Source organism: Odocoileus virginianus, chromosome 33 (assembly GCF_023699985.2).
Source record: "Odocoileus virginianus isolate 20LAN1187 ecotype Illinois chromosome 33, Ovbor_1.2, whole genome shotgun sequence".
Taxonomy (NCBI): domain Eukaryota; kingdom Metazoa; phylum Chordata; class Mammalia; order Artiodactyla; family Cervidae; genus Odocoileus; species Odocoileus virginianus.
The window spans coordinates 25,165,931-25,181,327 of NC_069706.1; the positions used below are offsets into that span (position 1 = coordinate 25,165,931).

Here is a 15,397-nt window from a genome sequence, read left to right on the forward strand (position 1 = left end):
ACAACCCGTGAGAGATGGAACTTGGTCCTGTTCGCAGTCAGACGGTAAAGCGTCTGTCTACAATGCGGGAGACCTGGGTTCAATCCTGGGTGGGGAAGATCTCGTGGAGAAGGAAATGGCAACCCACTCCAGTATTCTTGCCCGAAAATTCCCATGGACGGAGGAGCCTGGTAGGCTATACAGTCCATGGGGTCGCACACGACATGGAGTCGGACACGACTGAGCAACTTCACTTTCACTTTTCACACTTGGAGCCCAGTGCTTACTTTGAACAAGGCTGGACCCAGTTGGCATACATAAGTATTTGTTCAGTGGGTGAAGGAATTCCAGTCTCTTTCCAGGGTCCCAGAGAAATCTGCCCTGGGGACCTCTGAAATTAGAAGCCAAAAGGACTTCACCTTCCCCACACCAAGCATATACCTCAGTCAGCAGGACCTCCCCGATTCCAGAATGGTCCCTTGAACTCAGCTGCTTATTGTCTGCAGTTGTATTGTTTTTTTGAGAGGGAAACTGGCTAAAAGAGGTTAAGTAACTTGTTTACAGTTGCATAGCTAAGAACTTTTGAGTTTGAATCAAAGTTGATTTGAACCCAGGAAGCTGTGACCTGAGTTCTAACTTCTTCTCCTTCTGCCACTTATTCTTTCTGGCGTTCACATTGTTGTTATAAACTTTATAAAATAAACACCCTAAACTGGCATTTGAAGTCCTCTGCTTCCCTAGTTTCTTGCTGCAGGCAGAGGAAGTGACTGGTCTTTAAACGAACTTCTTGGTGCCAGAGGCCTTTTGGAATGTCCTTTTTGCTATCTTCTATGGACCCTCAATTATTTGCTTTACTTCAGGCTGTTTCACAGAGAGCTGAGTGAGGCTAGGTACAGTAGTGAGGCCGGCCAATTTGAAGGAACACTAGATACAGTTCGGTTTTGGATGTAGGCAACAGATGCAAATGTTCAGAGAAAGGGAAAGGACAAAGTTCTTAACTCCCAGGAGGTGCTAGGCTTCTATGCAGATGACTATAGGGATTCAGTAGATCCAGTGATTGGAAAGATGAAAATTTTTTTTCTTCCTCTAAAGTGGAGCTCAGACAGGAAAGGGTTCACATCAGGAAATTTGGGCAGTGGCAGGACTAATGCAGTCCCTGGCTATGATTAGAATCTTTAATACCTGAAAAGATCTGGTGTTGTTACTGTACTCCACAGCCTGGGTGAATGGGGACGCGTTCCAGGCATAACATAGGGTAAGTTCAGGACCCTCATTCTGGCTACACTGAATGCAGAAGCCACAGAGGTTCAGTTCTTAAACTGGAACCTGAGCTCCACAGTTCTGTTTGTACACATTTGTGTGTCTATGTTGTTGATGTGGGCGTTGGGATCTCAGGTTCTTCAAGGGGTTCCACAGCTCAGAAGTCAGCCTAATCCCTTCTCCTTTTCAAGATGGGAAGACTGATGAGCTCAACAGTATAGATTAAGGATATGCATTCATAATCTTGTTTCAATCAATAAATTTCCCAGCAAGATGTCTTAAGGACGAATTGGGAATAATAGCCTACTGCTATAGAATACTTATCATGTTGCCCAGTTTATAGCTTACTTTTTGTCAGTGGCTATTTTTTTGTGTGTGTATGTCACAGGGGCCTTCTATACCTGTGAGTTCTGGGCCTAAAACTGAGGCTAAGGCTGCAACCTCCTAAGAATGGCAGTTACACACACACTTCCTAACTGTAAAGGCCTTATCAGATGCTGCCAGTGGAAGGAGCAGAACACTGTGTGGTCGGAAGAAAATCCACAAGCTTTTCTCATGAAGCCCCGAGTAAGCATCAAACAGAGTACTAAAGGAGTCCATCTCCTTCACCTACTTTTCTGCTCCAGAAAGAAGAGCAAAAAGCAAGCGCTCTTTCTTCTCTGGGCTCTGCCACCTCCCCCAGGCCTCCCCTGCCCTAGAGACCAGACATGGACACCAGATTCCCCCTTAAATAGCTGTTTATTGGCAGTAGGCTGGAAATGGTGGAGTTAGCGTACAGAGACAACACCAGGCACCAATGTCACAAGGAGGCAAGAGTGACGGGAAAGAGCAGCCTGGAGCCCCAGATGAAGCCCCCTCTCTTCAAGAGTGAGCGTGGGAGGGGACGGGGCCTGGAGTGTTGAGGGGGCAGCCTTAGAACACATCGGCTTAGTAGGCGTGGTTAGAGATGAAGAGGGACTCGCTGGCTGCAGCCCCTGCCTTACCACTTGGGGTGTACTTTCCTTGGCAGGCAAGGCTGTTGGCCTAAGAGGGGAGAGAAGCCAGAGTGAGAAGGTCCCTTCTCAGAATCCCGTGCACCCCAGCACCCTGCCCACCTCCTGCCCCATCCTTACCAGGGCTCGCTTGACATATTCTTCCTGGGCAGCCTTCAGGTTCTCCTTCTTTCCACCCCAGGCCTTCAGGGCAGAGGCCTGCAGGGCTCGGCCATAAGAGAAGGTCAGGGCCCACGGCTTCAGCAGGGGGCACTTGTTGATGGCGTTGAGGTTGATGGACGCCTCCTCCTCACTCTGGCCTCCGGATAGGAAGGTGATCCCTGTAGAATGAGGGGGTGACATGGGGGTAGGGGTTGTAGTCAAGCAACCCAGGGGATTGGAAGGAGGCCCTAGAAGCTGACCTGGAAATCAAGACCACAGGGGCACAAGGATCACGGGTAAGTTCATCTACCTCCCAGAGGTCAAGATGAGGAATGGGTCTCACCAGGGACAGCAGGGGGCACTGTGCGGCGCAGCGCCGTGACAGTTGCCATGGCAATCTCCTCGTGAGAGTATTTCTGGGTGCAGGCGTGGCCTGGGGTTACCATATTGGGCTTCAGCAAGGTGCCTTCCAGGTAGATGTGATGGTCACTCAGAGCCTTGTAGACAGCAGCCAGCACCTACGGCAGGGCGGACCAAAGTGGGGTGAGGTGGAGTTGGGGGGACGAGGGTCATCCCCAGGGGCCCCAATCCAGCTCCCTAGCCCACCTCACTGCCCAGGCAGGCACGCCACCTACCTTCTCGGTTACATACTGACAGCGTTTCAAGTCATGATCCCCATCAGGAAGGATCTCCGGCTCCACGATGGGCACAATGCCATTCTGTGGGGTGAGGGACAGGGTAGCAATGAGGCCTCCTAACCCAGAGCCCCACTTCCAGCCCTCCACAGCTATTTGCCAAGATCTTATCACCACAACTCCTGGCTACACAGCCCTCCCGATTCAAAACAGATTGGAGGAGATTAGCCTTCTCCACAGATCCACCCACATAATCCCTATTCTGCCCTTCTGCTCGCAGAGCCCTTGATGAACCCAAGCCTGGAGCTTGGTGAGGATTCGGAGTGGGGTAAGCTGGCAGATGGGTGGCAGGCCAGCTGACAGACTGGAATGGAATCAGGTGGGACGTGGCCTGCTGGGAACCTACAGGCCCACCTGCTGGCAGATGCTGGCATAACGGGCCAGGACGTTGGCATTTTCCATGATGGCGAGGGAAGAAGGGGTGTGTTCCCCGATCTTCAGCACACAACGCCACTTGGCAAAGTCAGCTCCGTCCTTCTTATACTGGGCACAGCGCTCTGACAGCCCATCCAGCCCTGAAGAGGGGATGGAGGGGTCAGAGCCTACCAGCGGAGGTGGCGGGTGGCTCCCACATGGCCCGGGCACCCAGAGGGGTCCTGACCAGGGTGGGCTGATCAGTAGGGCCAGGAGCTAAGTGGTTCTCACCTTGGGTGGTTGTCTCGCCATTTGTTCCTGCCAGGGGTACCACACCTTTGTCTACCTGCGGGAGTGGAGAGCAACAAGATAGGATGGGAAGTAGTCTCTGGTGCCCTTTTCTCAATCTTTGATCAGGGAACTAGATCTCACACGCCACAACCAAGTGTTTGCTTGCCGCAACTAAAGAACCCATGTTCCGCAATGAGGAGCGAAGATTCTGTGTGTCGCAACTAAGACCCAGTGCAGCCAGATAAATAGTATTTAAACAACAACAACAAAAACTCTTGCTCTAGAGTCTTTTTCTCCTCTGTAGCCCCACCCTGTCCCAGCTTTACTTCATCTCTCAAGTATCCTTCCTGGTTTGCCAGTGTTTCACTTAGCCATGGTATCTGGTCCCAAGAGACAAGATACAGACAGCTTGAACTCTACCATTTACAAAGTGTGAGCAAAACACTTCATGGCCTTTAGCTTCTGGTTTTTCAATGGTATAACATGTGGCTTTTAAAATCACAAGGATTAAAATGCCAAGCAAGTCCCACAAGTTACTGGCTTCTTACACACAATTTGGAGGTGATCGGGGCAGACTCCACCCAAATCTCTCTACCCAGTTCATCCCCACCCCGACCCCTGCCTGTTATCCTGGATTTCCTTGCCCCTCATCCATCTCACTGGGCTTCCCAGGTGGTGCCAGTGGTAAAGAACCCGCCTGCCAATGCAGGAGACATAAGAGGCGCAGCAGGTTCGATCCCTGGGTTGGAAAGATCGCCTGGAGGAGGACATGATAACCCACTCCAGTATTCTTGCCTGGAGAATTCCATGGACAGAGGCGGCTGTGGGCTGTGGTCCATAGGATTGCAAAGAGTCGGACATGACTAAAGCACTTAGCACACACACATCCTTCTCACATTTCCCACCCCAAGGCCTGACCCCCTCACCTTGATGCCCACGACGCCGCCCTTGGCTTTGATAACTTGGGGGAAGGGACGCCCATCATCGGCCTTCTGGTAGAGCGTCTCGTGGAAGAGGATGACGCCCCCGATGCAGGGATTCACGCGGTCGTCGGCGGTCAGCAGCAGTTGGCGGTAGAAGCGCCGGTTCTCCTCCGTGTTCTCGGTACCAATGGACTGCAGTCGCTTGGCGATGCTCCCTGGAGGAAAGCATCACATGGGGACTAAGGGGGTCAGTCAGCCCCTCAACCCCACCCCTGGACCCTCTTCCCCTTGTGCCCTGCCCGCACCGGTGGACTCATCTGCAGCCAGGATGCCCTTGCCCGGAGCCACAATCCGGTGAGCGATGTCACAGAGCTCCTTCTTCTGCTCCGGGGTGAGTGCTGGGTATTGGTGGGGCATGGTGCCTGTCAGTTCCTGGGCGGAGAAGACACATGGGGGAGGGCTAGTTAGTGGAGTCTTCCCCTGGTCTCTCAACCAGCAGGGCCACTTGTCTGGAGGTCAGGCGAAAGGCTCCCTACCTCCCCTGCCCCACTCCCGGCAGGTCTCGGGGCACTTCCTGCCCCAGGCTCTCCCTTACACCCAGCTTCCCTGTACTAGGCCTGCCTCCTGTACCTTTCCTAACTCTGTTTCTTTCTGGATGTTACCCAGCTGAGGGTGGGGCTGTATATTGGCATTTGGCCTAAAGGAATAGGCCAGAGCCATGGACAGGCAGGTCATGTGGAAGCCGGACCCTTCTGGCTTGCGCTGTGCCATGGGGGTCACCTTGCCTGGAAGCAAAACCAAACGGAGTATTTTGGAATGAGAAGTTGTGCGGAAGGCAGAAGGCCCAACGTCCTCATCTGAAAGAAGCCAGAGAAGGGAAAAAAGCTGTGTTTCAAGTCACACAGCAACCCAAGGGCTTGATCTGAGATTAGAACTCAGATCTCTGGCTGCGATAGGAGTGTTCCTTCCAATCCACCGGAGATCCCAGGGCTGGCCCAGGCTCCATTGCCTCAAGGACACCCAAGGTCAGGCTGCTCCCCCCAAGGTGGGGGGAGGGTGTTAGGAGGAAGGTGTTAGGAAAAAGGTGGTGGTGAAGGGGGTGGTCCTCAGGAGCCCAGAAAAGGGCGGGGGAGGAAGCCTAGCCCGGGGTGGAGGAAAGGAGTGAGGTTTGTCCTCACTGCTCATACAGGGTAAGAGAACGTGGAGGACAGGCAAGCGCCCCACCCCTTCCCTGAAAATGCTCCTGTCTGCTCCGCGGCTGCAGCTGTTCCAGGCTCAGAATCAAGGTCACCCGATAAGGAAAGATAGGGAAAGTGTTAACCGGGCATCATGCGCTGCCAAGGGGTTTCCCCTCCTGGCCAGGGGCACCCGTCTCCCAGGACAGGGACCAACCACCCGCTTTCGGGAACCCTGAGGCAGTAAATGAGCTGGCTCCCACCCCTCGATGACTCCTAGGATCCCTGCAGAGGCAAAAGGGCCATCATCTTTGCACCCGGAGTCTTAACAAGAAAAGGGGAGCGGGGAACGGCCCTTCATCTCGCCCGGCTTCCTTCCTCCCCGGTGTGACTCAGCGCGCGGAGCGGTCGCTGCGTTGCGCAGCAAACCCTGGGAGCTCATGCTGGAAGAGTCGGGGAGTCCGGGCTGGGAGCAAACGTGTGGGTGGTGGCGGAGGAGGAAGATGCTGGGGCTGGGTTGGGGGGCGCTCCTTGCGGACGCCCGACCCGCCTCTGCCCCCGGGATCCTTCTCCACGACCCCTTCCCTGACCTTCGCACGTGGCGGGGGGCGCTCACCTGGCACAGGAGAGGGGCGGGCTGGAGGGGAGCAGCGGTGGAGGGCTGGCGGAGTGGACTGAGGGAGCGAACGCGGCACTCGTCACCAGGACTCTGGTTCCGCGGCGCGTTCCAAGAGGAACGCAGCCTATTCTACTCCTGAGGTGGGGCGCGGAGGCGGGCGGGCAGGAGGTGGTGCCCGGCCTTATAAAGGCACCGCTCCGCCCCCCTCCGGGTTCTTCCCTTTCCAGGAGACCGGAGGCGCCCTGGCTTCCAATGGCAGGCGAGGAAATGTGCGAAAGGCCGCCCCCGAAAGGCGAAGCCAGGAGGCGGTGCATAGGCGGGGACTGTGCAGCGAGAACCCGAGTCCTTCCCCCTCGTTCCCCCTCGGACGTGACTAGGGCCACATCCCGCGGGTCGCCGGCGCCCTCCCCTCCCTCCTCTCCTCCCCCGACCCCCCTCCCCTCGGCCTGGCGTGCTTCGGGGCGCCGTGACTCAGCCGATTTTTGGGCCCCGGAGGAGATGGGAATGGGGTGGGGTCGGAGGAAAAGTGGGTGGCAGAGCCCGAAAACAGCGACGTTCAGCTTCCCTCCCGCAGGCCCATCGGGCGGCCCCAGCTTCCGGTGGCGGTGAGGCAGCGAATGTCACATTGTAACCGAATCCAGGGGCTCGGCGACTACCCGCCCCGGCGCAGGAGAGGGCGGCGCGGGCAGGCTCCCGGAGCGCGAGCCGGCAGCGGTTCCGGGTGTCCCGGCCGGCGGGTATCCCCGCCGCGTGCGCGCTCCATCCCGGCAGGTCCGGCTCCTGGGACCCGGAGAGGCAACGTGGCCGGCGAATGCGCACGCGCCCGCCGCCCGCCCGCGGAAGAGGGACCAGGCGGGAACCCGCTCGGGCCGAGCAAGTCTGGGGATGTGTGGCCAAGATTCCTTGGAAAACTCCCTGGCGCCGACTTCCCTCTCCAAAATCAAATCCGTCCCCCGGCTGTCGGCCTCCCAGATCCTTTCCTAGCCTCCCCATCCTACCGGCCAGGTCTCCCCTCCTAAATCTCGGAGCCTTCAGCCCAACCCCAACCCCGCTCCGTCCGACTGGAGCCCACCTGTGAGGAGGTAGCCAAAGGCGCGGGCGAGCCTGGTCAGCAGCGAGTGAGCCAGGCCCCGCCCGGGCTGGGTTATAAGGCAGCTCCCGCCCTCCCCCCAGCCGATGTTCCCGACCTTCTCCGGTGACCCCTGCCCTTTGCTCACCACAGATCCCCTGGCAGGGACCTATATTTAGGGAAACCTGAAGCCCCTGACATTCACGCCAGCGTGGGGCCTAAAGTGAAGGATGGGGAAGAAGCTTGTGGGCCTGCCTATTTTCGGGGTGGGGGGGAAGGCCCCCTGCCCACTCACCGGGTACTTCAGAGATTTCTTCCTTGGAAATCCAGACTGAGGCCCTCAACGGGCTGTCAAGAGAAATAAATCTCTGGACAGCGATCTGTGAGGAAGGAAGGAGGGGTAAGGGGACTCAGACCTCTGGCCTTCCCTGCCTCCTCCTCAGATCCCCCCTCCCCTGACTCTGGGCCTCACACGGGCTGTCCTGATTCTTCAGAGTCAGAGCACAGGCAGGCACTACACTCATACCTCAAAATAACCAAGAGTCCATGGACAGGGTGTGCCTGGGGTAACCCTACATCCTGATAGTCAAGGCTCAAGTCTGTCCCATGCTCTGGATGGTGAGCAGTGTCCCCCATCCTCACCTTCAAATATGATCAGTTACTTGGGGAGGGAAAGACAAGGGCAGGGGGACCTGCCGGAGCACCAGCCCCTCTCTCCTGGCCCTGCTAAGGGGCTGCCGGCCTGCTGGCCAAGGGCTCTGTGAGTCCCACTCTGCAGGGAGCCAGGCTCTCCACTGCCGGTTCCCAGGCGGGTGAGCTGGGCAGGCCATTTGTGGTTCCAATGGCCTGGAGAAAGTTGTCCTGAGTCCCCTCAGGGAACAGGGCCTGTGGGCCCTGGGGGCTGGCCACTCCCCAAAGAGCAGGGACCCTGAGGGGTCGTCATCGGAGCTTGATCTCAAAGCAGAGGCAGTTGAGGCTCTGGCAGTCAGGAAGTTGGCACGCACAGGCACAGTCGCAGAGCGGGCAGCAGCGAGGGCAGCGAGGGGCCCAGTCCTGCAGGAGAAGAGGATGGGGTAAGGGAGGTGAGCGAGGGAAGGGGGACCAGAGGCTGAAGCTGTTTCCTTTTCAAGGGAGAAGGGAACAGAGAGGCCTGGAAAGTCCCACTTGCCCAGTGGATCAGAGGGTACCATCCACCACTCATGGGAACAAATCACCTCCTTGTGATGTTGAGAAATCAGCCAGGAGGCAATGTTCCTAACAACTGGAAGGAGCTGGAAGGAATCATTTAGTGGGGGTCATTTCTTCTGGGCTTCCCAGTTGGCACTAGTGGTAAAGAATCTGCCTGCCAGTGCAGGAGACTCAGGAGATTCCAGAAACTTGAGTTCGATCCCTGGGTTGGGAAGAGCCCATGGAGGGGGGCATGGCAATCCACTTCAGTATTCTTGCCTGGAGAATCCCATGGACAGAGGAACTTGGCAGGCTATAGTCCATGGGGTAGCAAAGAGTCAGATACGACTAAAGCAACTTAGCATGCACTCACATCCTTTCTTTCTTCCTATCTTAGGAGACTGAGGACCAGAGATCAGTTAGCCCTGGCCCCACACTTACGTGCCAATGTTCAGCTCAGAGATGGTTCTACTATATCCTTACAACCTCATACAGTTGCAAGTCATTAAGACAGAGAAAGCACACACACACACTATTATGAAAACAACCTGCTGGTTTTGTGGATTTCTTCCTTGGCCTGAGGCCAAGCTGGATCTCATTCACCCTCCATTTCTGAGCACCTACTCTGTGCCAGGCACAGACTGTGTTCATAAATGATTTTTAAAAGTCTTTTTAGTTTTCCTTGAAAATGGTAATTTTCATATTTATTTTTTTACTGTTAAAAGAGAGTCACATTTCTTTCTCTATCAGAACCTTGAGTAGAGGGCCTCCTTATGAAAAAGGAAATGAAAGTTCAGAGGGGGAGTGATTATGCAAAGGAATACAACTAGGGAAGGGGGCAGGGATGGGGCTGGGCCTGCCTGCTTCCAGCCCTGAGATCCCCCTTTGATCCCACTGCTTCCCAGGGCCGTGAATACCAGCTTCTTTCAAGCGCTGCTAAGGCAGGGACAGTTCACCTCCTGTCCCCACTGAGCTACCAGGGGACTCAGGCTCAGCAGGTGCCTGAGATACAAATGAACGCTGAATGAGTGAATCAATCAAAGCATATTATTTTTCCCCCTTCAGGCAAAGAAGAAACGGGGCAGAAGGTCTGCCTCTCATGGAATAGGAACAGCATGTCCTTAGAGACAGGAAGGGAGAACCAGTCCACTCCAATGCACTCCTCTCCTGCAGTGGGACGCGGATGATCTGCCACTGCTCCAGGCATGGACTGAAGTCAGGCCAAGTGGCTGGAGTGGGTCACACCCAGGATGGGTGACAGAAGATTGGCTCCTGAGGCAGAGCTAGTGACAGGCACAGTTGCACAGCTCAATCAGACTCCGGGCCAAGCCAGGAATAGGGGAATGACCTTTAGAAGAGCTGAGGTTTCGGGGTGCGGCGTCGGATGACTGGTGAGATCAGATATCACTAGGGGCTCTGGTGAGGGGAGGGCGCATTGGCCCCTGCCAAAAGAATTGTCTTTCTAGGAGGAGGCAGAAGTATATCATGGCGTAGGGGAGAAGCAAGGCGGCTTCCTTGTTTGTGATGGGGGTGTGGTCTGGGGGCATCTCTGGGGAGTCTGCTCTGGGCTGAAGTCAGCTCTGTGGGTTTTTGGAGGACTGCACCGTCATTCTGTGTGCAGAACTAGGGGCTGAGAGAGGCCACACTGCCCTCATCTCAGAGAAGAGGGTATTAAAAGCATTTCTTGGCTCTCTCCCCCTGGCAGGGTTTGGCTCTGGTCATTAAGAAGTAGCTAATGGATATCTCCCCGGCAGCCCTGTGGCTTCTGGAAGGAACCTGCTTTTTAAGTACATTAAACAAGGGCTCCGCGTGACCATTAACCCTCTATTTCCCTAGGCCCTGGAGTTTTTCACTCTGACTTCTTTTACTCTGAGGTTGTAAAGGCCAGCCATCATTACTGTTTGGAGCTCGGGGTTTGAATCTAATTCAGGCCCAGGTCTGGCCAGTTTGTGATTTGAGCCTCAGTTTTCTCATCTCTTGGAGAAGGGAATGGCAACCCACTCCAATATTCCTGTCTGGAGAATTCCATGGACAGAGGAACCTGGCAGGCTACAGTCCATGGGGTCGCAGAGTTGGACATGACTGAGCAATTAACACACACACACACTTTTCTCATCTCTGAAGTGGATTTAGGAAGTAGAACACTTCCTTCCCAGGTCACTTGGGGAATCAGTGGAAGGCACGAAGCATGGTGCCTGGTACACAGTGAGTTCTCACCAAGGGGAGCTCTTCTGGTGATAGCTCTTACCCTTGAACAGTAGCTCTCACCCTGGTGTATGTGTCTGCCATGTAAGAACTTGCTAAAGATTCGCAAATTCCAATCTCATTCCAAATCTACTGGGCATGGGGCCTGGATGCCTGGCCTTCTGTTTAAGCCTCATCCCTGCTTCTGATCATACTGGTGCTTAAGAACCAGAACTGTCCCGGATTGCATCATTTCTCACACTTGAATGTCACTGCCTAGTTATTTCTCTCTGTCCTTTGCAGGAATGTAAGCCCCATGAAGGTTGGGGCCACATCTGCCTTGTTTCCAATGCACCCCCAGGGCCCAGCACAGTTCCTCAACAGTAACTTCATAAGTCTTTGGTAGTGTGAAGTGTTAATCTCTCAGTTATGTCTGACTCTTTGTGACCCTCTGCCAGGCTCCTCTGTCCATGGAATTCTCCAGGCAAGAAGACTGAAGTGGGTAGCCATTCCCTTCTCCAGGGAATCTTCCTGACCCAGGGATTGAACCTGCGTCTCCTACAATGCAGGTGGATTCTTTATCGTCTGAGCCACTAGGGAAGTCTCAGCTCTTTGGTAAGTGGATAAATAAATGAATGAATGAATTAGGTCCTCATGACACACCTGTGAAAGATGTAGCACAGGTGAGCTTCTCCCATAGAGAGAAAGAGAAACCTGGGTTTGTGTCTCGGCCCAGGCTTGAGGCCTCTGTGTGCCCCAGTTTCTGCAGCTGTGAATATTTGCGGTTGCTTTTGTTACTATAAGGAAACTGAAGAATACAGAGGCCTACTGTGCTTTGTGGAAAGACAGCCCAAGGACGGAATGACCCCGCCCCACCATTCATCATTCTAGAACCTGTCCTGGCTCTGGCAGAAGCTGGATAGGATCAGGCCCTGCAGGTCTCCTGGCTTGGATGCCCCGCAGCCCTGGAGGGGACAGTGAGCGGAATCAGTCCCTCCAGACAGCACACCTCATTCTCAGGGAGGAGGAGAAGCCCCTGACCAATCCCTTCCTGCAGACAGAAGGTGGAGGGAGTGGGGTCCCCAGGGCAGAGAACAAGAAATCATTTTGTAAGTAAGCATTTCCTATAAAATAGGAGGTTGGGAGGACACAGGGTCTTCTTTTTCCCCTTGATCCCTGGAGCCCAAGCCCTGGGCCTCATCTCTGCGCTACTCCTGAGAAATCAGAAGCAGATTATATCTGAAAGAGGAGAACTCCTTGCCCCGCAATTGATTTTGAAACTCAAAACTTCTTGCAGGGATTTGCAACTGCAGTCTGCCAAGTTTTGCATTTGCTTGGTCTTTTCCCCTCACTCTTACCTGCCTAGGGAAGGTCCCGATTTCAAGGGCAGGAGCTTTGCTGTCTAAATCTCTGAGCCCAAAATAAGCATGGCCTAGGAAGGTGGTCAATGACACTTAACATCTTTAAAGCCACAAATGCAAAAACAGCCTGTCCTCTGTGAGCCAGGCTTCTCCCTGAAGGTTCTGTTTCAACACATGATGGAGCAATTTGCTGTGCAAGACTGTCCTGTGGAACACTGGGGAAGCAATTAAATGTCCCTGAACCAAGTTATACCCCCCTGCAAAAGGAGGATAAAAGATGCATGGATGGGTAGCCAAGATGTGATGTCAAGTTAAAAAGGGAAAGTGGCAGTTGGGAGGAAATAGTAGGTGTGGTATACATTTTGTAAAAAATATTTATTTGGTTGCACCAGGTCTTAGTTGTGGCATGTGAGATCTAGTTCTCTGACCAGGGATTGAACCCGGGCCTCCTGCATTGGGAGTGCAGTCTTAGCCACTGGACCACCAAGGAAGTCCCTGTGGCATACATTTTTACCAACAGTGAAATACAACAGTGATAACACTGTATGTGTATTAGTATATAAGGGACATACACCAAACATAGTAACCTTGGTTAGCGGGCTGGCTTATAAAGTGACTTGTACTTTCTATATATTTCTTTATGTATACTTTGTAATAAAAAAACATATGTACATAGGGTTTTAAAAATACCCAGCTCTGGAGGTTGTTAATGAAGTCACACAGTATCTAGAACATTGTACTCACTCCAGGAACAGAAGGAGCTCTGTCTTCTTTAACTACCATATTCAGAGGTCGAAGTATGCCCTGCATGTTACATAGGTCACCCTTCTCCAGCTACTGCCCTGTTCTTCTTTCTCCAAGTAGCTTTCATTCCCAGAAAATATTTGATAGGTTGTTTATGTTGTTTTCGCCTGTCTCCACCTGACCCAGTACCTGGAACTAGGCCTGGCCTAGAATAGGTGCTCCGTAATAACTTTTGTTGAACCGAAAAAAAAATGAATGCACTACGAATACCAGGATGAGGACTCAGGGGCCAGGAGCCAGGACGAGAACTCACAGCTTCGGCGGGCTGGGGGCAGCAGGCATCCAAGTAGCGGGCTGGGCTGGGCAGGGGGAAGTCACAGGCTTCGGCACAGGTCTGGCAACAGTCTTGGGGCCTGGAGGTGCCTTGCTTCCTGCAGGGGGAGCTGCAGTCTGTGCAGCAGCCCTGGGCCTAGGAGAGGGCAGCGCTCAGGATCCGGGCCAGGTGGCAGGTTGGGAGGGACAGCTAAGTCCCGGTTTTGGGGAGAGGGGCTGCAGAAGGTTAAGCTGGGGATAGGAGAAGAGGGTCTCCTGGCCCCAGGTGAGGGCCCGATGTGGAGACTAAATGGCAAAGATGTCTCAGGGTAAGGGCCTGCAAATGGGGGGACAGGCCAACCTCTTCCCCTGTCAGGGCCCACCCTCCAGCCCCCACCGGGCCCCTCACCAGCAGGCAGTGCCTGGTCAGCAGCACAAGGCCCAACAGCAACAGGTAGATGCCCACGGAGAGAACGACGATGGCGGGGATGGGGAGCAGCAGGGAGGGGCCGCTGACGGGAGCCGGGGTTGGAGTCCACGGGCTAGAGGAGGCCTGGACAGCACAGGAAGAAAGGGAGACGCGGAGATGTGGAGGGGCTGCGGGGACACAGAAACACCAGGAGGGACGCAGGAGGTAGCTGGGAAACGGGGAGAAACAGCCACCATGTGGTGGGGAGACAGTAATAGGGCTACACTGTCTGGGTCGGGAAGATCCCCTGGAGAAGGCTAGAGCAACCCACTCCAGTATTCTTGCCTGGGAAATCCTATGGACAGAGGAGCCTGGCGGGCTACAGTTCATGGGGTCGCAAAGAGTCAGACACGATAGCAACTAACATCTTTATCTTCGTCTTGTCCCCAAACCTGCCTTTTCTCTCGTCATCCCCTTTTCAGCACCATCAGAGACCTGTTGGTCATTCTAGACTTTTCCAAGACTTATCGCTCTTCCTTTCAGAATGCCTCTCCAAACAGACCTTTTGTCTGTGTTTCCATTGCACTACTCTGCCACCCCTCAGCCCACAGTACTGGCCTCTGTCTTGCAATCTGCAGTTGTGCCCCTTTCCATACCAGCTGTCCTTGAGTATTCATCCCTCCCCGACAGTCCATCAGTGGCTCCCGCTGACTCGGTCCAAACTTCTCTCAGTGACAAAGGCTCTAGTCTAGCCCTGCCCGCCTCTCCCTCTGTCCCCCATTATACTCCAGCCACACTGAAGTCCTGGCTGTTCCCTGGCCTCTCTTTCACATCCACGTCTCTGCCCACGCTGTTCCTTCTTCCTGGGATGCTTTTCCTCCTTGATTTCCCGACTAACTCCTCATCTTGCCAGAGTGCGGTGTGCCCTGCCTTGGCAAGGCCACCCTGCACTCTCTTTCTGTCTCACAGCTCTTGTCCTGAACTGGAAGGGTCTATGTTGGGTAAAGAGTTCCAGTCCAGGCGCCAAGAAAGGCAAAGTCAGGGTAAGTTAGGGGTGCCGAGGGGGCCGCGCCAGAGGCGGGTACGGGGCGGGGGGGGGGGGGGGGCTAAGACTCACGTCCATGGGGCAGGACACCACCGGTCAGTCCAGGAGCTGCAGAGGAGAGAAAGTCCTGGGCCTCAGTGACTGAGAGGGGCCATTGGGCTCGGGTGCCCGTTCTCCTCCTCCCATTTCCCGTTTGGGGAAACTGAGGCCCAACGATGGTCTCTGGTCAGAACAGTGAGGATGGGGGTACGGGGCAGCGCCTTCTTCGAAGGCCCCAGCCCGACCCTCTGTTTTTCCCTAAACCCCGGGCTCCCTCCACCGACCTAACCCCATCACCTGCGCCCTCGGAGCCACAGGCAGTTCACGGATTCCGCGCCTTTCCCGCTCCAATCCGCCGTGGCGGCTGCACCGCCCAGAGGCCTCCCGCCGCTTCTCGCTGTTGCCATGGAGATGAGAGCACCGCTCCTACGGTGGCCGCCCAGACCCAACATTCCTTCTTCGCGCCTCGCTTCCCTCTTCCGGTCTGTGGGCACCAGTTCTTTTTAGTAGCGATGCGCTGGACTTTCTCGCACTTACTGAGTAGAAGGGGCGCGTTCCCGCCGCTACACGCCTGGCTCAGATCCACCTTGTGTGCTGGGTCCTGCGGCGCCACAAAGGCCAGACTGAACCCCCGGGCT

General features: G+C 54.8%; 2 protein-coding genes across 5 annotated transcripts; both read right to left on the reverse strand.

Annotated features, from left to right (window-relative positions):
- Positions 1-1,958: 1,958 nt before the first annotated feature.
- Positions 1,959-7,608, reverse strand: ALDOA (aldolase, fructose-bisphosphate A). Of its 3 annotated transcripts, XM_020884574.2 has the most exons (10): positions 6,427-6,605; positions 5,266-5,420; positions 4,941-5,067; positions 4,639-4,850; positions 3,713-3,767; positions 3,422-3,582; positions 3,008-3,091; positions 2,716-2,890; positions 2,352-2,551; positions 1,959-2,262 (listed from the first exon to the last, which is right to left on the reverse strand). In XM_020884574.2, the coding sequence occupies exons 2-10, from the start codon at positions 5,404-5,406 to the stop codon at positions 2,167-2,169; spliced, it is 1,251 nt and encodes a 416-aa protein (XP_020740233.1). In that variant the 5' UTR covers positions 5,407-5,420; positions 6,427-6,605; the 3' UTR covers positions 1,959-2,166. The 3 variants fall into 3 exon arrangements, with proteins under 3 accessions (XP_020740233.1, XP_020740234.1, XP_020740235.1); XM_020884575.2 differs by lacking the exons at positions 5,266-5,420; positions 6,427-6,605 and adding an exon at positions 7,502-7,608; XM_020884576.2 differs by lacking the exon at positions 5,266-5,420 and having other exon boundaries at positions 6,427-6,604.
- Positions 5,406-15,240, reverse strand: LOC110131726 (uncharacterized). 2 transcript variants are annotated; one of them, XM_020884585.2, is made up of 7 exons: positions 15,057-15,240; positions 14,793-14,828; positions 13,676-13,819; positions 13,268-13,423; positions 8,141-8,551; positions 7,794-7,878; positions 5,406-5,492 (listed from the first exon to the last, which is right to left on the reverse strand). In XM_020884585.2, exons 2-5 carry the CDS (start codon positions 14,796-14,798, stop codon positions 8,438-8,440), a joined length of 420 nt encoding a protein of 139 aa, XP_020740244.1. In that variant the 5' UTR covers positions 14,799-14,828; positions 15,057-15,240; the 3' UTR covers positions 5,406-5,492; positions 7,794-7,878; positions 8,141-8,437. The 2 variants fall into 2 exon arrangements, with proteins under 2 accessions (XP_020740244.1, XP_020740245.1); XM_020884586.2 differs by having other exon boundaries at positions 15,044-15,240.
- Between the last annotated feature and the right edge of the window lie 157 nt (positions 15,241-15,397).

Coding starts and splice junctions, on each gene's coding strand:
- ALDOA (XM_020884574.2), bottom strand. CDS start 5,406: ATGGCACAGCGCAAGCCAGAAGGGTCCGGCTTCCACATGACCTGCCTG. Junction 5,068..5,265: donor AAGAAACAGAGTTAGGAAAG/GTACAGGAGGCA, acceptor TTCTCCGCCCAG/GAACTGACAGGCACCATGCC. Junction 3,092..3,421: donor ATGCCAGCATCTGCCAGCAG/GTGGGCCTGTAG, acceptor CTCACCCCACAG/AATGGCATTGTGCCCATCGT.
- LOC110131726 (XM_020884585.2), bottom strand. Junction 13,424..13,675: donor TGACCAGGCACTGCCTGCTG/GTGAGGGGCCCG, acceptor GCCCTCTCCTAG/GCCCAGGGCTGCTGCACAGA. Junction 8,552..13,267: donor GCCCCCAGCCCGCCGAAGCT/GTGAGTTCTCGT, acceptor CTTCTCCTGCAG/GACTGGGCCCCTCGCTGCCC.